At 42.3% G+C, this 24,243-nt stretch overlaps 1 protein-coding gene across 1 annotated transcript in view; it reads right to left on the bottom strand.

The window, feature by feature from the left end:
- The window catches only part of CCDC178 (coiled-coil domain containing 178), a 379,540-nt gene that overhangs the window by 269,507 nt on the left and 85,790 nt on the right, over positions 1-24,243 (bottom strand). Inside the window, 2 exon segments of the mRNA XM_075061966.1 lie at positions 12,010-12,171; positions 16,709-16,771. Of these exon segments, the coding sequence (XP_074918067.1) occupies positions 12,010-12,171; positions 16,709-16,771 (225 nt within the window).

Raw genomic sequence — 24,243 nt, forward strand, 5'->3', positions numbered from 1 at the left:
TCTTTTGTAGCCAATCCTGACCTTTATGCATCAATACTTATAATAACTTAGAATCTATCTTTCTGTAGTTAATAAATTTATCTTATTGTTTTATCTTAACCAGCGTGTTTGGATTAAAGTGTGTGCGAAACTCCATTTGGGATAGTAAAGCTGGTGCATATATCATTTTCCTTTTATGAAATGATGGAGTTTCTACAAGCTTGCATTGTTCAGTAGTGTGCTGGACAGTACGAGACGCATATTTCTGGGGGAAAGTCTGTGATTAATAATTTCCGGGTATTATCCTGTATGTAATTCATGAGTGACTGGTCAGAGTGCTCATTTATTTAGCTGGGAGTGAATCTGCTTGCTGAAGGCAGTGTGAGCAGGCCAGGAATGGCTACTCTGACAGCATAGCCCTGTAAAAGGAACTCCAGGCTAGGGAGTTAAGGGGACACTGCTGTTCAATAGTCCAGATTATATCCTGGGGAATGTCACAAATCTCACCCCCAGTGTAGACAGTGTTAGGTTCTGTCGACCTAGCTACCACCTCTCAGGGATATAGATTAACTACAGTGATGGGAAAACCCCTCCCGTCAACACAAGTAATTTCTACACTAAAGGGCAGCTGTGCCGCTGTAGCATTTCAAATGCAAATAAGCCCTAAATTATTCTACTGAGGATAATACATAGGCTATCAACAAAATGTGCAGAGACCTCATCCTGAGTCTTGCAAGGCTTCCTCTATGGCTCCTAATTGGAGACAGGAAATTATTTTGTTCTTTAGCTCCTTCTCAAGAAAGTGATATACAAAAAAGAGGACTTGGAATGAGCACAAACTGGAATCTCTTTTTTTAAACTATATCTAACACTGATTTTTCTGAAGAAATTCTGTTTTATGCTGCCTTGTTAGGAGGAAAAATCAGTCTGAAAAAGACTAGGAAAAGAGACTTTGAGGCATGACTCATTGGAAGTTCTTGACCACCTTGTCAAACTTGGTTATTAGAAGATTCAGAACTAGAGAGAATGGAATTGCAGGTGGAAGATGTTCATTGTATCCTCTGTTTATACTGTGGCAAGAAAAATAAGGCTGCAGTTGAGGCTACTAATGATTAAGGTGTCAGATGAGTGTAAAGATGCTCAAAGGCTTGCTGATGAACTTGGTATAGCTTACCTTGGCTGATCTATGGGCCATTAGACAAAGTGTCTCACATTACATGAGCCATTTTCTTATTGCCTTCATAAATTAATCTTATTTGGGGACAAACAATGGTGAATAGCTCTTCTAATTTTTGATGGCCAGAAGGAATCATCAGTTATTAAAGTTTCGAGGCATATCTGTCACATAGATCCTTTATACCCTGCATCCATCCCCCTCCAGTTTCAGCCCTCTCCCTGCACAGAGGCCTTGTTTGAGTCATGGTGCCTATGAATCTTCAGTTCCAATTATGATAACAATGATGTTTCTTCCATAAAATCTCCTCTCGGCATCTGATCGAAACTCCAGAATGCTCAGTAGCATCCTGTTCCAATCCATTGTGCTTCTAACAACCAGCAAGCAGACTTAAACAGCCAGGATACTTTTGAGATGCCTCTGAGCACTTTGTTGATGATGAGGATTTCAAACCTGCTGAAGTGTTTAGTTAACTTGAACTGATGGCAAGGAAAATGCTACAGTACTACTTCTCTGAGAAAAGATCTCTGACTCTTATGGGCTTCTGGTGCAGAGGGAACAAAAATGTAGCATGTCTTCTGGGAGTACCCTGTCAGAGAAGTATAGAGGACATGTTGGTCCACAAATGACGATACAGAGCAGACGAACTATGTTGCAACCAAAGAGACTAACCAGTCATATCGATGACTCTACTAACCTGTCCAGCCTAGCTTAATATATAAATTATTGGAATTGAAACTACAGCTCTCCCCCCTTTTTGTTATACATAAGAAAATTAAAACTAGTAAGATTAATGAGAAATGCTGTCCTAAACTATCTATAAAGGTAAAGACATTATGCAGGTAGAAGGGCAAAGGCTGTAATCTGACTAATGAAACAGTTAAAACAGGAACTGTGTGGAGATGAGTCCTTGGCTTTTTACATACGCTCAGGAGCAAACATTTAGATAAGCACGGCTGCATGATCACAAGTCTTCTAGGATGTTCCAGCTAAGTACATGTGCATCCCAAATGTGGTTATAGGAGGAATGGATTAAAAAAAGGGAAAATTTAGGATGAAGATCAGGAAACACTTCTTGAGAATGTGCTTTACTAACCTGCATAATACTTTTTCAAGAGAAATGATAGAAGTTCCATTACTTGGCACATTTCAAACTAGACTGGACTAATGACTATATACTAGTATATATACACCATAGAAAACAATCCAGCCTTGGCAGGTAGATGGGCTAACAAATTTTTGCAGCTCTAGATTTTACAGTTCTGTGAATTAATACAGAGGGCCACTGAGGATACATGTGGAATTCATGTCCATCTATATAGTAACTATGTAACAAATGACAGCTCCAATAGTTTCCTTCAGAAGTTTGGAATTTCTCTTTTGGATCCTAGAATAAATTTTAGACAGTACTATTTAGAAAAGGGAGACCTTAAAGGAATATTTTAAAAAAATTAATCTTTCACCTACAAATAGTGTCATTCGCAACTGGAAAAGGATTAGATCCTGTCTATTGCTTTTTATGTGTCATATCCTGCACAGTAGTGAGACAGGAACTGAAAGGCATACATAAGATTAGGAGTAGGAACGAATGCTATAGCCATTAATATGGTTTGTTTGTTTTTTGTTTTTGAAAGTCTCCTGGTCCTAGTTAAGATAAAACAGAATATGATGGGAAAATGGTATTGCTGCTCTTAGGAGTAGAGACAGAAGTTACACAGACGACCCGTGCCTGCTAACAGTGGGGTGGACACAACCCCAAAACAGCTCAAGTCATGCCCTCCCTCCCAGCAACCCTTCCCCTTCCAGAAAGCAGGCCCCGCACACCTCCAGGAAAGCAGCAGCCCCTCCATGCAGCTCCCAGATGTTCCTCTGTTCCAGCCTCTGCCTCTCCCTGCCTGGCGCAGCTCCCCAGCTCAGCTGCTACATAGGGAGGGGGCCCAGCCACACCATGTGACTGAGCAATCAGGTGTGTGTGTGGGGGGGGATGTGACCATGCATCCCCCACCCCTACATGTTGCCTCTTCAGAAGTATAATACTATTAATACTGAGGAAGAGATAAGATGATGTAGGGATACTAAAGAAGGTTTATATTAGACATGGTTTATATGAAAAATGATTTATTGTTAGAAATGATTTAATGTTAATTAATAGTTTATAACTAAAGGTTTATATTAGAAATAAATGTGATTCCCCAGATTTAGCCTCTAACCTGCAAGCCACCAGCTGTGTCTGTGTGAAGCCTGTCACACAATACTTTGTATAAAACTTGTTAAAGGTTAATTGACTCTAAGTGCCCTTCTCTCAGTGACACTTTGTAATCACTACAACATAGAGACCTCCACCTCTGTAAATTCATTTTTATCTCACTTATGTCCTTATTGTTAATTGTTAAAAGACAGGGGAGTCTCCCAGCCAAAAGGTAAGAGACAGTAAAATAATGTAATTAAGAAAAGAGTGTATGTGAAATGAGTGCCTAGTTAAAAGTGAATGAAGGTAGGGAGTTACCAGCCTGAAAAATTCAGTCGGCCGAAGAAGGTGTCAAGTGGAATAACCAGGTGACCCCCCGGAGGGTGAACTGGGATCCACCCCAAGCACCTAACAAACATCTGACAGAATGGAGCCAGACACCTGCTGATTGATTCTGCAACAGCAGAACACCACCTCAAGCACCTAAACAAACATCTGACACAATAGAGCCAGCGACCTGCGATTAATCTGGCAACAGCAAAATGAACACAACTCCCATGACTAACATAGGGAAAAATCCTATAAAACTGAGCTCTGAAGATGAGAAGTTGAGTCTATGGTTCTGGCTGCCAGCCTCCAGGAGCATCAGGTGCACCTGACCCGGACTCGGCTCCACTCTTGTGTACAGGATACCTGGCCAGTATTCTGTCACAAGCAACTTTAGGCTGGTAACTATAATATCTATACAGAACTTGTATGAATGATTGTGTGAATGGATATATGTATTATATATAGATATATAATCATAGGAATAAGTAGCCAAACAACATTGTTTGCTGTTATCTTTTATTTTATTATGGTATTTACAATAAATGTGACAAATGTCTTGTCCCCTTTAATAAAATCCTGCGAGTTTTTATTGGTATAACAATGACAGTGTCATCTTCTGGACTGCAATCCAGACCAGTGAGGAGTTGTGTTACTGCTTGCCCTGTAACTCTGAATGCCTAAACATGCTCTGTTGCTATTGCTCTCTTGTCAGGATGCTACCAGCCAGCACACAATCATGCACTGAGCATCTCTGTGTTAAGCAACTCTCACACAGCAATTCTGATTCCAGCAGCCTGCTTGTTACACCCTTGCCGCACTCTGGCTTCCACCAGCCTTGGTTATATCTGGCAAGATGACCCCAACATCCCCACCCCTCATCAAGAATTTTCCCAAAACCATGTGCTCTGCAACATCCAGCCCTCTTCGGGACCATTCAGAGAGATATTACGGTTCCTTTGTCCCTTTAAAGATACAATACACAACTGCTTGCCACATTAATGGAGTTAACATTCACTTTAAATCAAACACAGCACTGGATTCTTTTAGATCAGGGGTCGGCAACCTCTGGCACACGGCTCACCTGGGGAGTCTTTCTTAGGTCTAACTGATTGCTGTATTTGGGGGTCAGGAAGGATTTTTCCCCCACATCAGATTGGCAGAGACACCAGTTCGCCGTCCCAGGCCAATGGGGGTGGCAGGAAGAAGCGGCCAGAACATCACTCGTCCGTGCTGCTTCCCACCACCCCTATTGGCCTGGGACAGCGAACCATGGCCAGTGGGAGCTGCGATCAGCTGAACCTACTTATGCAACAAGTAAACAAACTGGCCCGGCCTGCCAGGGTGCTTACCATGGTGAGCCACATGCCAGAGGTTGCTGACCCCTGTTTTAGATTAAAAGATAAACAAGTTTATTAACAAAAGGAGATAGGATTTTAAGTGGATTCAGGTATAAAGGATAGAGGAAGAAATGGTTACACGCAAATAAAAGTGAAAAACACTTTTTAGAGGCTAAGACTTAACAAGAAAAACTATAGCCTTTGTTCAAGGTAGTTTCCTTACCCATCTATCTTTCAGCAAAATGACTGACCTCCCCCGGTCAGGATCTCCCATAATGTCCAAAGTGCTTGGTTCTCTTTTGTCTTCTTGGTGAAAGATAACTCAGGGTTCTTTGCGCCTCCCTTCTATAGCTAGTGCACCTTGAAATGGATTCTTCTGATTACCCCTCAAAGTAAAGTACCTTCAAGCTGTGAGGAAAGTGACATGGAGTCTGGTGGCAAAAAAAGTTCCATGCTGGCTTCTTCTCCTGCTGGTATTTGCTAAAATGCAAATTGATCTGTTTCCTGCAATCTCTTCACCCTGCTGTGATGCTGAGTGAATATCTCTTCCCCTGTTTACCTTCTATGTACACTGCATTCCCATTGTCTCTTAATGTACCTTGGAAATACCTTCAAGGTGGCAGAACCCCATTTCTTTGTCTGGGGTAGAGTAACGTTAGCTTTGCCTGGCAGACACACCTTGATAACATAATTTCCAATATGTTTGTAATACTGAATTTGTCCTCAGTCCATACATTACACCATAAGATTAATGGTCAGTATGTTATTAGCTTTCTATTAATATCTTACATGATATCTTCAAGATACAAGTTATGACATTAGTGAGGTGTGATATACTGAACTGGTCAGGCCAGCTGAAACTTACTACCGGATACCAATAAACCCCTTGCCTTCTTGCACTGGGATGCTGTTAGTGTCACGGAAAGAAAAGGACAAAGGGGAGGGAGAAACAGTGCCATATGACATGTCAATAACATCATTATTCACACTTAGGGACAATAAATTGGAATATTTATGGGTCATGAGTATAGTGAGTGATGTACTAGGTTCAAAGAAAATAAACTGTTTCTTTTACTGCACTATGACAAGCTTATCAGCCATTAAATGGGGATGTTTGGGATTGTGTGCTTCTATCTCAGTTCAGAACAATGCTATGGACCAAGTTTTCGTTGGCTGCTCGAATCTGAAATGCTACAATGTCTTTCTGATTTTCAAATGACAGCCACATTGTGGTATGCCACCAGTTTCCTTGTGCTTACTGATATTTTTGTGTGCCTTCCCTGCCTTGCTGATCTGTACTGCTACTGCAGTCATGGGCAAATAGAATTTAATGACAGTACACACTGAGTTTCAAAATGGAGAAATTGTTACATGATAATTTCCTTTCTGCGAGCAGCATCTTCCACACTACTATTACATCTGGGCTGTTCCCCTCCATTCTGCAGTTTCGAGAAGCAATTTGAAGTTGCAGCACCACCTGTGTTAGCCACACCTCTTTCTCTGACTTGCCACCATAGGAGTCATTCCAAAGCAGTGTAAAACTCATAGAAAGATAATAACCTCAACACCTACTCAATTATTATGTATAACAGACACAGCCTACATGATGACAGTCTGAATAAAAAAATTGCCCCTGGCAGTGAAACCATCCAGCATGGGTAGAATTTTGAGAGACATTGCAAGCAGAAAGGAAATTATTAGATAAGAAATTTTCCATTGTACCTCCCAACGCCTCCCACAATTCTGTCACAGTTGGGAAGCAGTGAGCACTCAACAGAAGTAGGGAGGGATAAGGGGAAAGTAAAAAGGGAATGACATAGGAAGGGAATCCCCATTATTTGAAAGTTGTTCAAAAGGCAATATTATTACTGGGCCACTGCCTGCAGCAAGAATTCTCTGTAGCCAAGAATCCTTCCCTCATGGCTATACAAGTGACTAGGCTTTTAAGTACTGTATCTGCTGCATCCACTGCATCCTGAAGGAATGTTCTTGTCACTAACTTGCCCTCCTTTATGAAGGACTGTAATTGGGCTCTGTCGTCAGGGGTGAAGTTTGTCTTTAAAGTCCACAAGACTGGAACAATAGTTAAAATCATATTTCGCTAATGAGGCCTGATAGCTAGCAATATGGCCTGTAGAGGACAAGACCTTCCTCCCAAGGACTTACAACTTCTTTGAGCCCTTGTCAGTCAGGGTGGTCTTCTAATGTTGTGACCTAGCCCTCTCCGTAGCAGCTCTCATAGACTTTAAGGCCAGATGGACCTTCATGATCATCTAGTCTGACTTCCTACAAATTCAGGCCACAGAACCTCACCCACCCACTCCTGTAATAGACCTACAGCCTGTGTTTGAGTTACTGAAGTCCTCAAATCATGATTTAAAGTAATAGAGAATCCACCATTTACACTACCTTAAACCTGCAAGTGACCCATATCCCATGCGTCAGAGGAAGGGAAATCCCTCCCAGGGTCTCTGCCAATCTGATGCGGGGGAAAATTCCTTCCTGACCCCAAATACAGCAATCAGTTAGACCTAAGCAAGACCCACCAGACAGGCACCTGGAAAGAATTCCCTTAAGTAACTCAGAGCCCTCCCCCTCTAGTACCTCAACATCAGCCGTTGGAAGTAATTGCTGCTAGCAATCGCAGATCAACTACATGCTATTGTAGGCAGTACCATCATACAATCCCCTACATAAACTTATCAAGATCAGTCTTGAAGCCAGTTAGGTCTTTTGCCCCCACTGCCTCCCTTTGAAGGCTGTTCTAGAACTTCACTCCTCTGATGGCTAGAAATCTTCATCTAATTTCAAGCCTGAACTTGTTGATGACCTGTTTATAGCCATTTATTCTTCTGTCCACATTGGCACTTAACTTAAATAACTCCTCTCCCTCCCTGGTATTTATCCCTCTGATGTATTTATGGAAAGCAATCATATCTCTCCTCAGCCTTCATTTGGTTGCCTAAACAAGCTGAGCTCTTTGAATCTCCTTCATAAGGCAGGTTTTCCATTCTTCGGATCATCCTAGCAGCCCTTCTCTGCACCTGTTCCAGTTTGAATTCATCTTTCTTAAACATTGGAGATCAGAACTGCACACAGTATTCCAGATGAGGTCTCATCGGTGCATTGTATAATGGCATTAACACATCCTTGTTTCTACTGGAAATACCTCACCTGATGCATCCTAGGACTGCATTAGCCTTTTTCATGGCCGTATCACATTGGCGGCTCATAGTCATCCTGTAATCAACCAATATGTCCAGGTCTTTCTCCTCCACTGTCATTTCCAACTGATACATCCACAGCTTATTGGAAAAATTATTGTTAGTTTCCAAGGACATGACCTTGCTCTTTGCATTATTATATTTCATCCTATTTCTATTATTCCAGTTTTCAAGATCATCCAGATCTTCTTGTATGATTTTACGGTCCTCCTCTGCACTGGCAATACTTCCCAACTTTGTGTCATCTGCAAATTTTATTAGCACACTCCCACTTTTTTGTGCCAAGGTCATTAATAAAAATGTTAAATATGACTGATCCCAAGACCGATTCCTGAGGATCTCCACTAGTAACCTCCCTCCAGCCTGGCAGTTCACTTTTCAGCATGACCCATTGTAGTCTCCCCTTTAACTGGTTTTCAGTTCTTTGTCTACCTTTCAATTCTCATATTAATCCTCATCTTCTCCAATTTAACTAATAATTTCCCATGTGACACTGTAAAAAAGGAAATGCAGATTTCAGTAGGGCATTTGTCTACAAAAATCAGTTATCTTCTCAAAGAAGGAGACCGGGTTGGATCTGGCACAAGTTAACCTTTTGTAAAACTGTTATTTTATCCCAAGTACCATTTACTTGTATTTCTTTAACTACTTTATCTTTCAAAACTTATTCCAAGACCTTGCATACAATTGAGGTAAAACTAACAGGCCTGTAGTCTGCCGGATTATGTTTTTTCCCCCTTCTTGAAAATGGGAACTATACTAGCAATTCTCCAGTCATAGGATACAGATTTACAGTTTACAGTTTCATTATAAATCCTTGCTATTGGGCTTGCAATTTCATGTGTCACTTCCTTTAATATTCTTGGAGGTAGCCTATCCGTGCTCCCCAATTTGGTCCTATTAAGATGTTAGAGTTTGACTTCCAGCTTAGATGTGGTAATTTTCATTCCCATATCCTCATTCCCATTAGCAGTCCTGCCACTACCCCTAAGATTTTCATTAGCCTTATTAAAAACTGAGGCAAAGTGTATGTTTAGGTGTTGGGCCATGCCTAGATTATTCTTAATCTCCACCCTATCCTTAGTGCTCATGGTCCCACTTCTTCTCTTCTTGTTTTCTTTTTACTTATGTGGCTATAGGAACTTTTTAGTATTGGTTTTAATCTCTTTTGCAAGGTCCAATTCTGCTTGGCTTTTAGCAATTCTCTTTATATTTCTATAAAAATCCCTATATTTTCTAACCTCCAAGAAGTAGCTTTCCTTGCTGATCCATCCCATCTTCCATTCCTTGTAGGTTTCTTCTTTCTTTTAATCACCTGTTTGAGAAGCTTGGTCTGCAACCGTTCCCTATACATTTTTATTTTCTTGCTTGGGATGCAGGCTTCAGATAATTTCTGCAACTTGATTTAAAGTAATTCTAAGACTCCTCCATATTCAGATCCTTGAGTTCTTCAGTCCAGTCCACTTCCCTAACTAATTTACTTAATTTTTTAAATTTTGCCCTTTTGAAATCAAAGACCCTAACTGCAGATCTATTTTTTTATCCTTCCATTTAATTTAAACTGAATTATTTCATGATCACACAATTCAATATTGTCCCCTACAACCAGTTCTTCTATGAGGTCCTCACTACTCACCAACACCAAACCTAAAATGGCATCACCTCTTGTTGGTTCAGCAACTATTTGGTGAATAAATCTGTCAGCTACCACATCCAGGAAAATCTGGGCCCTAGGGGAGGGATAGCTCAGTGGTTTGAGCATTGGCTTGCTAAACCCAGTGTTGTAAATTCAATCCTTAGGGGGCCATTTAGGGAACAGGGGGCAGGGGGACTGTCTGGGGATTTGTCCTGCTTTGAGCAGGGGGTTGGAATAGATGATCTCCTAGGGTTCCTTCCAACCCTGATATTCTATGATTCTACTATTATTAGGTTTCAGAGTAGCGGCCGTGTTAGTCTGTATCCGCAAAAAGAACAGGAGTACTTGTGGCACCTTAGAGACTAACAAAATAAAAATTTGTTGGTCTCTAAGGTTCCACAAGTATGTCTGTTCTTTCTACTATTATTAGTAGCACTTGTCCTCCAATCTATATCTGTGAAGTTAAAGTCTCCCATAATCACAACAACTCTAAGTAATATTTATTTCATTAAAACATTAAAGAGGTCTCTATCCTGGAGCCTGGGGGTCTGTAGCATACCCAAGCACTATCCCAGGGGAACCTCTAGTAGCTTTCTTCCCCAAAGTCATTTTGGCCCAAACAGACACTTAGGATTCATACACGAAAGCTCACCTGCTTTCAATAGCTTGGGGAGAGATTGCATCTCTTGTGGACAGTCCTGGATAGGGATATATCCTTGCAACCATGATAGTGCACCTACCAGATGAGGCACCAGCAATGCTGTGAGACTGCTACTGCACATGAGCACCTCAATCAGAAACTTCTACCAAAAATCTCTGATCAACAGCTCCTGAACTGGAGCACCCACAGGAACAGCACTTGAAGAAGAATGTTTTGTTACTGGTTTGGTGAAGTTTGGGGGATTGTCTGCCCTATTCTTTCCAGTTTGCACTGTTTAAGCATACTCAGTCTAGTCACTCTAGCGAGGAGGGAGTCCCCTGTATGGGGGAAAAACTAGCTATATTATCTATACTATAAAACTCTAAATATACTAATGTAAAAGCTATGATGTATAAAAACTATTTACAATGCTATTAACAGGTTCTATCGAGGGGGAAAAAATGGAGAGAGCTGTAAACACAAGGATTCTGACTCTGGCTACGTGCCAGTAAGAAGGAACTGGAGAGTCATCTGCTTGCACCGTCTCTTACACCCTCAGTCAGGAACACAGGAAAATCTACTGCGTATGTACAGGACAACAGACCCTCCTTGTTAGAATTTCTGGACACAGAAGCAGTTTGCTTTTCTGACAATTTTCCTGCAGGGCAGAAAGAGAGAAATGTCCCATCTCACTGACACTGCACCTTCCAATATATGGAAAGTAGCCAGACACCACTGGACAGCTGATGAAGGGGAAGCAGGTTGGCTAGTATATCTCCCCTCCAAGGACGATAAGAGAGGAGTGAGATAAAGGGCACCAGATTGGGAATATCGGAAAGACCCTTCCAAAAGACAAAGGCAAATAACTGGCAAGGAAAACAGAGCCTGGAGAAGGGTGACCTATACAAAAAATCCAGGACAAGTGGAGTTGAGGATCTGGAGTTAAAGGCCTGTAAGAGGTTTACCACTGACACAAATCTTCCCCTTCCTCTCCCTCACACCCAAGGTAGACCTCCCTGGAGAGGGATTTCTTGTTCAGTTGCTCTTTCCATAAGGCTGAAAAGAGGAGAGCATGCCAAGTTAGCAGTAGATGAAAGGCTGGTTGCCTTCTGTCCTGGTCTGGAACTTACAGCTAAGCAGAAATGTACAGGAGACATACTAAGCATGTGCTAAATGTTCTTCACTTTTGTGATAACTTTTATGTTGTCTAGTTAAGAGAGATGAAGAAGGGTTACCAATTAAGGCATGTGAATTGAAAGTTAAGACTTCTTAACTGCTGCATGTTACAATACATACAGTCACTGAATGAGGTATATGAAATATTATCCCAAGGCATAACTACAAAACATAAGAATTGAAGTTTATCCTTAACTGTGATTTTCCTTGATTTTTTCCCCCAATAATACCAGTAAGTTTATTAGTAAACACACCAAAACTAACCACAACTGTTTTAAACTTCATTCTAAATTATTGTCTGGAAAAATACGTTAAGAAAAATTACCTCAATATTTTCTTTATGTATATTTTTATTTTCAATAAATTGTGCTTCTAGTTCAGCCACTGGTCCCTCAATGTCTGCTATCTTCTTTATAGTTTCTTCTTTTATCTTGACACTATCTTTTTTCTTTTGCTCTAGCTCACCATACATTGCTTTAATCCTGGCCTGTTAAAAAGACATAAAACTAATTTTTGCTTATTGAAATCAGAAGCAATAGAAGAACAATCTATTTAAAAAATTCTAAATTTGAAAGGCCATTCATACTATTAACAAAATGCTACAAACAGAACCACAAATTAATGATATGTGTATTTACAAAATCAGGGGTTAACAAGTACAGATCAGTGATATTAGGAATATCTACAGAATGAGAGCAAAGTTAGCCACTGAGCCAGAATATGTTATGAGCACTGCATGAAGTAGAGAAGGCAGTGTAGCCAGTAGAATTGACAAACACAGGAAGTGACTGAACAGGAAAAAAAAATACAAAATGTAAGTATTATATTAAACAGATAAGGTAGGTAATGTAATAACTATTATTGGACAAACTTTTGTGGGTGGAAGGTACACATTTTTGAACTATGAAGATCTCCTCTTCAGGTCTGGAGAAAGAAATCAGTATGAGCTAAATACACATTGAGACAGATTGCTAAGCATAAGTGGAATGCCTGTTGTAGGAGGCCACTGGAAATGGAGGGGGCAATAAGGGTTAGATTATTCGGAAAAAGGGGTTTGAAGTGGGTTAGCATGCAGGGGTGTGTTACAAATTGTTGTAGTGAGCCATGAAACCAGTGTCTCTGTTCAGTCACACTGGTTTTTAGTGTCTAACAGCACTATGAATTTAAGTTCCCAACCTTGCTTTTTGAAAGTGTTGTGCAGGTTTCCTTTGAGGCTGAGTATTGAAAAATCAGATATGGAACGATCAGTTTGTGAAAAGTGTTTGCAGATAGGTGAATGGTGTTTTTGTCTTTCATCATTTTTTCCTGTGTGACTTCATTTAAACCAGACAATCATAGTGAATGTCTGGTTTCACCCACATAGTTGTTACTGGGGCACGTCTACACCTTTCTGATCACTACTTACAACTCCAAATATGCTAAGCAGCTCTGGACCCCAGAAAAACTAAGGAACCATTTCCTGCACCATATATGCTTCAGAAGAGACCATCTCCAACAAGAAATTACCACATGCTCCCACACACTGGAAGAAAGAATATCAGGAAGCCTACCTGGAGATCATGCAGCAAACCCAAAACTATCTAAAATACCTGATGCCAATTATCCAACACACACACAAAAGTGAAACCAGCTACAGCAACTGCACAACCAAGAGAACACTGCCTCTTGTAGAAACCAATACACCATGGCCCAGCACATGGACACATGATGATACCCCAATGTCGTCAACCTATCAAGACTACTCTTAATCAAAACTGAAGCATCTGTACGTTCCAAGGGACTGAAATTCTGCCCCACCAGAGAACCTGATAACATACGATCATGTGAAGAACTAGAAGAATTCCTCCGTCAATTCCATCTCACAGAAAAGATACCACCCACAACTATCACCTCCCCATGGACAGACAGAAGAAAAAAGTATCATCAGACTGGACATTGCACAGAAGATGAAACCACACACTGGATCATTACACTGACTGCTTCAGGAAAAAAAATCAACTGTAAAATGCTCAACAAACAAAACTTCAGGACCAGATTCAAAGAGAAACTGCTGAGCTTCAGTTCATTTGCAAATTTGACACCATCAGCTCAGGATTAAACAAAGACTGTGAATGGCTTGCCAACTACATAACCAGTTTCTCCTCCCTTGGTTTTCACACCTCAACTGCTAGAAGAGGGCCTCATCCTCCCTGATTGAACTAACCTCATTATCAGCCTGCTTCTTGCCTGCATATTTATACCTGCCTCTGGAAATTTCCACTACATGCATCTGAAAAAGTGAATATTCACCCATGAAAGTTTATGCTGCAATACATGTGTTAGACTATAAGGTGCCACAGGACTTTGTCGCTTTTTACAGATCCAGACTAACACAGCTACCCCTCTGATACTTAACAAACATTATAGCCACCACAATCGCTCTACCACTAAGAGGACAGCTATACAGACACTGAAATCCAGCCACTAGATAGTGATCAAACCAGCAGACAATGCAGGCACTATTGTAGTCTTTAATTGTGATGACAATGTCAATAAGGCCTACAGACCGCTGTCTGACACCACCTACTATAAAAAAATAAACCACCACACACCACAATTCACACAGGAATTTAAAAATACCAACAAATCCTTCCTCAAACAACTAAAAAAAAAAATCCTTTACAACACGTCCCCCACAAACCCACCCTAGGGACCTTCTACATGCTTCCCAAGACAGACAAACACAGGAACCCAGGCAGATGCACTCTTATTGAAGGAATATCAAGACCGACAGAAACCATGCTAAAACTACTCCCCACACAAAGGGCTAGCTTCTTCCAAGACACTACAAATTTCTTCCAGAAACTCTTCAACTCTAACAGCCTTCCCCATGACACCATCCTTGTAACCACAGTTGTTATGTCCCTATACACCAACATCCTTCATCATGATGGCATCGCTGCCTGCCTCAAATACCTACAAGATAATGTACAATGCTCAGAAATCCACTCAAAACACAATGCCAAATGCATTCATTTCATCCTCAATCACAACAATTTCACATCTAACAACAATCACTTTGTCCATAGCATGGTAACAGCCATGAGTACTAGGATAGCCAACCTCTTCATGGGTCACCTCAAGGAAAAATTTCTGGACAACTGCATCATGAGACCAATATTATACCTGAGATACATCAGAGGTATTTTTATTCTTTGGACAGACAACTTAAACTCCCTCAGATTTCCACCATAACTTCAACCACCACCACTCATCCATCAAACTCTCTCTAGAACACTGCCACACCAGCATCAACTTCCCAGACATCACGATTAGCTTCAGCAGTGGAATCCTACAAATTACTATATGAAAGAAACCCTTCGATCATCCACAGATCCAGCAACCACCCAAGACACAAAAAATATGTTATCTACAGTTAGGCACTCAGCACAGAATTTGCACTGAAAAGATAGTCAGGCATACATTCCTAGACATACTTAAAACAGTTGTCACTATACAAGGACAGTCCACCAGAGAACTAGATTGCACCACGGAAAGAGTCACCCAAATACCACAAGAAAAGTTGCTTCAACACAAAAAAAATGCCCAATGACAGCACATCACTCGTTGTCACCTATCGCCCCAAACTGGAACCCATATGGGGTATCATCAAACATATTTGACACCCTGAAAGAAATTTTTCTCAACCCCTCTCTTCTGGCCTTTAAACAATCTCACAACCTTGCCAAGCTCATCAAAGCAAGATCCCCACAGCCCATGTCAAACCAACTCAAAGCAGCACCAGATCCTGCCAGAACAACAAATGCAAAACTTGCAGACATATCTTCACTGCTATGGTGATCGATTCCCCCCATAACAAACTTTCCAGATTAATGGATCATACAAATGCCTGTCACACTATGTGATGTACCTCATACAGTGCATAAAATGCCCCAATAACAACTATGTAGGTGAAACTGGACAATCACTGCTCTCTTAAATGAATTCACTTGGAAAAATGATAAAAGACAAACACCATATCACCCAGGTGCAAAGAGTTTTCACAAAATGATCACTCCATTTCTGATGTTCAAATACCCGGCCTCAGAGGAAACCTGCATAACATCTTCAAAATGTGAGGCTGGGAATTTAAATTCATAACATGGCTAGACACCAAAAAGCATGGATTCAACAGAGACAATGGGATTATGGCTCATTACAATAATTTGTAATGCACCACACTGCCTGCTAATCCTTAATGGCCCATTCTAAACCCCTTTTGCTTACAATCAAACCATTATTGCCCACTCTATTTTCAAGTGGCCGCCTATAACATGCATTATCCCTTATGCTTAACAAGCTGTCCCAATTTCTATTTAGCTCAGACACGTAGATTTCCTTCTCCAGACCAGCTCTTAGTAGCTTGTAACTTCCACCAACAGAAGTTGGTCTAATAATAGATATTATATCACCACCCTTACCTCTCTCATATCCTGGAGTCAATATGGCTACCACACTGTAAACAAAGTATTACTTTAATTTCTTCACCTGCTTTTAATGTATTTAAGTTGTTCCTAGTCCTAGTGTAGACACCTAGAAAATAAGCAATTCAAGTACTGGAAATTCATGTCAGGACTCAAATTCTTTACTGATGGGGAACTTTATCACTATAGCCACTGCTCTCTGGTTTAGACAAGCAAGCTAAAAAGGAAGAAACCAAAGTGTAGAAGAAAATCATTATTGCAAAGCAAACCAATACCTTTTATGTTTACCACAAAGATAACCATGCCTTTTAAAAAGAGTCAGAAATTCACAGTAGTTTCCAAAATTAGATATGGTTATTTTAATTCAAACTGTTTATCCATAATCAGATCCTGCCAGTTTTCCAAAGAGCATATGTCAACAGCTAGGAGAGAATCATTTGTCTGCAATCCAGGGTTGGTAAAAAAAAAAAGTGTTTTATTATGGAAAGATTTACAGTGTTAAAACAAAGATATGTAAAAAGGAGTTTATACATAAAATCAATATGTTAATATCTTGTTTACCTGAGTCAGTTGCCATGTTCCTCTTTCATCTCGAATTAATTTTTTTATGTTCTCTTCCAAATTCTTAAAACAAAAAAAATTAAAAAATTAACACACACACAATATAATGTAATAACAATGTATTATAATATCATAACAAAAGCAAATTGAACAACTGCAATGAAGATTTAATATTGACATTATAAAGACAAACAGCTTTCAAACTGTTTGATATACTGTACATTAAAATGAATAATGAATAAAGAGAAAGGAAATTACCATTTTGGCACTATGATGATATGAATTCAAGCACAGGAAATAAACTAATGCAGCAGAAAGTACAAGAAAGGCAACTGAATTTTCTAAGGTGTAAGTTCAATTACCTTTTATAATTAGCAGTCATTAAATATCCTCAATACCTATATGTTACTATTGAGATCATGAATGGCAAATGAGTAACTTTATATATCAGTGCCTTCCCTGCACTCCATTGTTTTACCCAGAAATTACCTTGTTTGCAAATCATATGCAAATCTGAACTCTGTTCCAGCACTCTCTCATTTGAGGCTCCTCTTCTACTCTTCCAGTATAATCGAGGCCTACATCTCAAGATTGGGATTTATGCACTGTATATCTTTAGTTTAGGATTTGTAATATAAAGCAGATTAACATAACTTGATATAATTAAAATCTCAGGTAGTTTAACCAGAATACAGGCTTTTGTTTTCTTTCTATAACTTACATTTTTAAGTCAATTTAGTGCTTGGGAGAAGTGTACTAGAGACTGAAATTCCTTACTTATCAAATTCTTTACTTGCTGTTGCTCACACTGTACTTACAGAAGGCACACAACCTCAATCAATCCTGTTTTGGACAATGAACGTGTAATTCCATCCATGGGTTGATTCCAGCATCTCTGTTAAGATTATCAATTTGTGGCAACCATGATAATAGTTTGCTGACACAAACAGTTGGACACCAGGATATGGACTGAGTCCACTAGCATACTTATTATATAGGAGACTGAACAAACTGGAATTACTTTAAATATATAACACTTCACAGGGATAGAATTAAACTGTTAATTACAGCAACTGTGGTTCTTCAAGATGTGATGCAGACATGTATTCCACTTAGGTGTGTGCACATCCAGTGCACTGGAGCCAGAAAATTTTGCCTAGCAGTACCCGTAGGGGAGTGGTAATCAGGCCTTGTGGCTGCGGCTGCTCCCCTGACTACATGACAGTGCCATCTCGACCCCACTTCAGTTCCTGCAAACTGAAAGCTTATGAGAGGAGACTCGGATACAGAGGAGAAGGAGGGTGTGTTGTGAAATATATGTCTGTATCACATCTCAAAGAACCACAGTTACAGCAATTGTTTCTTCTTCTTCGAGTAGATGCAGATGAGTGTTCCACTTAGTGACTCACAGGCAGCACCTTAATGTGGAGGTAGGGCTTGGAGTCTACTGAAATAAGGATCGCAGGACCATCCTTCCGAGGCCTGCATCCACTATGGAAGATGCAGTAATAGCATAGTGGTCTGTAAACATATGTATAGACGACCATGTGGCTGCTCTGCAGATGTCCAGTATGGAAATGTCATTGAGGAATGCTACTGATGTCGCCTGTGCTCACATGAAGTAAGTCCATACGCATGGAGCAGGTGCTGCTGAAGGTATCTCATATGCAGCCTTGACTCAGGATGTTATCCATCTAGACATGGTCTGTGCAGAGACCACTTGCCCCTTCATGCAGTCCGCAAGTGACATGGACCAGCAAGGCAAAACACAAAACAGTTTAGTCCTGTCTAGATAAAAGGCTAGACGTTGCTTGACATCAACAGTAAGAAGGTGCTGTTCTTCTGTGGAAAAGTGAGCCTTAGGGAAAAAGACAGGTAAACACTCCCTCATTCAGATGAAACTGAGAGATGCCCTGGGATAAAAACTTTCGGTATGGTAGCAGTGTTACCTTATCCTTGAAAAATTGAGTGTAGGGCAGCTCATCTGTGAGGGCCTGCAACTCACATATCACTCTGGCCAAAGTGATGGCTATCAGGAACGTGATTTTCTGAGAAAGGAGGGGCAGCAGACTGGACACAAGGGGCTCGAATGGAGGGCCAATTAGAGCCGCCTGTGTTTAGGTCTCACAATTATTGGACCGGAGGATATAAGTGGAGAGTCTCCTTCAGAAATCTTGTCACCATGGCATTCGAAAAAAACAAGTTCCTCTGAACCAGGGGATGGAATGCTGCTATCTCCGCCAAATGCACTCTCAGCAAACTGAGTGCAAGGCCCAATTGCTGAAAGAATTCCAAGATGTCCTGGATGGAAGCCACTGTCGGTTGGGTCACATGGGTCAAAGACCAAACTGAGAATCTCTTCCACTTCTCTAAGTACACTATCCTAATGGAGAACTTCCTGCTGTTGAGCACTGTCTCGGCCACACTGGAGCAATGAGGATGACCTCGGCCCAATCCACATTGAGCTTGAAGATGACCTGTTGAATGATTGGAATGGCAGGGAGGACGGCATACAAAGGAGCTGTCTGCCAGCAGCAGTGGAAGATGTCAGGGAAGGAGCCTGGGCTGAGGCTCCCTTGAGGGCAGAACAGTCGACATTCCCTGTTTTCCCTCATCACAAACAGGTTGATTGTAGAGATGGCTCACATTGCAAAGACGATCCAGAGAACATTCTCCTTCAGGGACCATTCATGAGTCCAAGAAAAAACTCTACTGATACGGTCCACACAACAATTTTGCATCTCCAGCAAACAGACTGCTACTAGAGTGATGTCTTCTTCGATGCAAAATTGCCAGGGGTTGATTGCCTCCAGGCAGAGTAACCTGAAGCCTGCCCCTCCTTGCTTGTTCACATAGTACATCACAGTGGTACTGTCAGTGAGCATATGAACCACTGCGTATCTGATACAGATGTAGTCTGAGAAGGCACAACATGCATTACGGATGGCCCAAAGTTCCAGCACACTGATATGGAACGAGGCTTCCTGTTTCAACCACAGGCTCTGCACCCACAACAAATCCAAATGTGCCCTCCAACCCAGAAGGGAAGCATTGGTAACCACTGACTTGGTAGGAGAAGGCATGCATTGCATGGGGATTCCCACCAGTGTAGGAAATGTAGAACTGGTGGAGGGAGGCAAACCAATCTGTCCAACTATCAGGCAGGGCAGGATAGTAAATTGTCCTAAGCCACATCTGAAGGGGGTGCAAGATGGTGAACTGGACCACCTGTGTGCAAGTGGACACATGGCCCAACACACTCAGACACATGCAAACTGTCATGGACAGCTGAAATTGAAGACTGAGGCAGAGCTGCTGAATAGCCTGGAAGTGACTGATCAGCAGAATGCTCTCTACCTTGTGTAGTCTAACAGCGACCCAGTGAATAAGACTGATTTTGCTGTGTTTAAAATGAGTCCCAGGCACTTGAGAAAATGTAATGTGGTGTCAATGTGGGTGAGAACCTCCTCTCTGGAGTCATCAAGGTACAGGATGATGTGGATTCCCTTCCTCCTGAGATATGCCATGACCACCACCATGAATTTGGTGAAGACGCAGTGGCAGAAGAGAGGCCGAATGGGAGAACCATATACTGAAAGTGGTGTTCTCCTATCACAAAAACGCATAAATTTCCTGTGGCTCTGTAGAACGGCCATATGAAAGTCCTGAAGGTCCAGGGCAGCAAACCAGTCATTCTGAAATAGTGTGGGGAGGATAGCTCATAAGCGACCATGTGAAAACTCATGTACTTGAATTTGTTGAGGTCGGCAAAGGTCAAGAATAGGTCTCATCCTGCCCTTGGCTTTTCGTATCAGGTAGTACTGGGAGTAAAAGCCATGGCCCTGGTGTTCTGGTGTAACCCCCTCTACTGCTTCCAACTTCAACAGAGAGTTGACCTGATCAATGAGCAGTGTCTTGTGAGGGCGGGGGGTCCCTGTAGATGGATGGACAAAGATGGGGGAAATGGGGCATGGAGACTAACTGGACTGCGTAGCCCAATCTGATAGTGTCTAGGGCACATCTGTCAGAAGTAATCCAGTTCCAAGCACTGTAAAAGTGGGCCTGCTTGTCCCCAAAGGGATGGGGGCCTGGAGGTCTGGAATAACGACTGAACCAATGCTCTGGACAAAGGAGTTAAAATGGGTGCTTGGCCTTGGCCAAAGAAGGGCGTGAGCACTGTCCGAAGCTCAAGCCCAACAACTTCCTCTTGGGGGATCTAACTCACTTCATAGGGTAGTCCCGTTGTTTCAGAGGAGAAAAGTTGCATAAAGGAATGCTGCAGGTGCCCCTGTTGCACCCCATACCATGGGCAGCATTAGTCACAGTGGAAACAATGGTACTGGAGTGCCCAAATTCACTGACATCAAAGGTGGTAAGAGCGACCATGGGAGCACTTTCAGCATCAAATGTGCCTGTTCCGACATGATGGGATGTTCTGATGTGATGGGGTGCAAGAGTTGAATTAGGGCAGATGGGCCGAATCAGCCAATTAGAACGCAAACCGAGTAGCTTGAGGATGGAGGCAGCTCATTGGAAAGAAGCTCAACAGTGAAGAACAGGTGGGGCTTCTACAAAGGACAGGAAACTGGAAGCAGAGTGGGTGGTAGGGAGAAGTCTGCAGTCACTGCCTGGGAGGAGGGAGAGAGTGTTTTCAGAAAACAAACTGGTGGATGTAACTGCTAGAATGGGCATCGGCCCGACTGAGCTAATCCCCAGAACCTCCAGAAGGGGCGCCATCCAGAAGTAAGTAGAGCAAACTCGTCACAGCCAAAGAGACCCTGGTGCCAAAGTCCCCCACACTGATTTCAATACCAGCTCCATCTCCCCCCTGGGTAGGGAAGCATCTGAATGCAGTGTAAACAGGCACAGCAGTTCAGAGGCTCGCTCCATCACAGGGATCATATGTGGTACAGCAATGGGAAAGTCCTGGACCTACAGCAAGGCTGGAACCAAAAGGCAGAGGAGGCCTGTGGTTGCCTGGTAAGCCAATGACACTGGCATCTTCCTTGTCAGTACTGGACACAACAGATGCCCAAAGATCAGAACCAGAGTCAATGGTACAGGGTTTCTGCCATTCCCACTCAGTACCAGGGAGGGGCCAGAGGTAGCCACACCATCCCATACACCATTCCACGCTTTTCCTAGGGGAGGCAGAGGAGTCACCCATGACCTGGAGCAATCCTGACTGGTCTTATGAGACCTCTTCCTCAGTGCCAATGAAGGAGAATGGCTCCTCCATCTCTTTGGCAAGGCACCTACCAGGGAATGACAGGCAGCAGTGCCCGAGGGCGATCCTCAGCCTAAAGAGGGCCTCGGTACTGGATCAGACAGCCTGGCCTGTTCAAGCAGGTGCTGTTTGAGATGAAGGTGCTGTGCCACTTGAATCCACTTTTTAAATGACTTACAAATCAAACAGCACTCTTTAGGGTGGGCCTCCCTGAGACAAAGCAAGCACCATGTGTGGAGGATCGCTGTTGGGGATCATCCCATCATACAAAACAGTGTTTAAACCCTGGTGGAGGCATCACTGGGGAACACTATCAACTAATACTATCTAACTACTAACTAACAGTATATATAATAAACTAGGCTAAGACAAAATGTGAGGTTGAGAAACTACAATCACGGAGAGCTCTGACTCCAGGGTGGTCAGAAGGAACTGAGGGGGATCAGGCACTATCTCATATAGCCAGGGAAAGGGCCACAGACCCAAGGCATGAGTGTGCCTCTCTACAGGTACTGATACGAAAAAGTCTTCAGCTCTGGTGTGCTAGAGGCATTCACACCTAAGTGGAATACATCTGCCTCTACTCGAAGAAGAAAATATTATTGTTATATACAGCACTAGTCTTTTGGTAGACAGTCCTAAAATAATTTGTCCTCAGGAGACAATTCCAATACTAAAAATAAAATCATTTCAAAAGCCAGTTAAGATTGCTGACAACAGTATATTTACTTATATAATTTACAAAATTCAAGCACTTAAAAGTAAATAAATGAATAATTAAGGCCATAAAAGATTCTTATTACTTTTTTTCCTTCAGAAGCTCTAGCACCTCCACTGTTTGCAATATGCTTCAGAAGTTCTGCAAGCAGAAAGCCTTCATGCGAGAGAAGTTCCTTTTTTTTGTCCCAGGAAATTCAGTCCAACTGAGTTATAAATTGTTAAAAATTGTCATTCCCCTTTTCTTGTATGCATTCGTTGGGAAAATGTTGGCAGCATGCCAAAACAGTAACTGAAAATAAACATTCTGGCTACAACTGCAGTAGCAGCACCACCACCACACATTGGACTGCATTAGTCTATACAGCAATTAAAATGCTCTGGGACTCTGTGAAGGGGAAGGTCCCAGGGCTCAGGTTTCAGCCTGAGCCTGAATGTCTACACTACAATTAAACAGCTCCTTTGCCCAAGTTAGCTGGCAGTTTTTAATGGTAGTGTAGACATACCCCTAGGGTAATGTTTTCAAACTTTTTTTCTGGCGACCCAATTGAAGAAAATTGTTGATGCCCTCGAACCAATGGAGCTGGGGATGAAGGTTTTGGGGTGTGGGAGGGGCTCAAGGCTGGGGCAGAGTGTTGAGGTGTGGGGAGAGCTGTAGGGTGTCCAGGGATAAGGGATTTGAGGTACAGGATGGAGCTCTGAGTTTTCGGGGGGGCTCAGAGTGGGGATGCGGGAGGGGGTTAGGGCTCCAGGCTGGGGGTGCAGGCTATGGGTGGGGCTGGAGATGAGGGGTTTGGGGTGCAGGAGGGGGCTTCAGGTTGGGAGGGCTCAGGGCTGGGGCAGGGGGTTGGGGAGCAGGAAGGGGTCAGGGTTCTGGCTTGAGAGTGCAGGCTCTGGGGTGAGGCTGGGGATGAGGGGTTTGGAATGCAGGAGGGGGCTCTGGGTTTGGGGGGGACTCAGGGCTGGGGCAGGGGATTGGGGCTTGGGCTTACCTCAGGTGGCTCCCCGTCAGCAGCACAGCAGGGGTGCTAAGGCAGGCTTCCTACCTGTCCTGACACCGCGGGCAGTGCTGCACCCCAGAAGCAGAAAGCAGTTTGAAAACCACTGGCCTAGGGTTTCAGGCCAGGCTCCCTATTGACTGAACACCCTGAAGTTGGCACATGGTCCCTGCCCCTCATCTACCTCTTTGGGGAGCCACATAGGGCAGAAACTCCCCTACCTCACAAGGGTAAGAAAGAGAGTCAGACAGGGCTCACCCAACGGTTCAGTAAATACAGCACATAACGTCAATGGCCCATCTTTACTTCCTTGAAAACAGATTTCTCCTGATACCAAATAATGTTGTTAGTCCTGTAGTTCAAGTGGTCAGAGTCTGTGCTAAGACACTGGAGGTTCAATGTTTAAACTATGCTGAAGATGTATCAGGGAGAGTTGTTGCAGGTGGATACAACAGAATTTGTTGTTACCTTTTTCCTTTTAAATTTTTTAAAAAAATTACATATGACAATACATTAAAAGAAAGTTCTTTCAGTTGCAAAGTCAAGCACTTGAAAATTAGGAAATGTCAGATTTATAATTGCCTGTGCAATCT

The sequence above is a fragment of the Chelonoidis abingdonii genome, chromosome 2 (genome assembly GCF_003597395.2).
Source record: "Chelonoidis abingdonii isolate Lonesome George chromosome 2, CheloAbing_2.0, whole genome shotgun sequence".
NCBI classification, from domain to species: domain Eukaryota; kingdom Metazoa; phylum Chordata; order Testudines; family Testudinidae; genus Chelonoidis; species Chelonoidis abingdonii.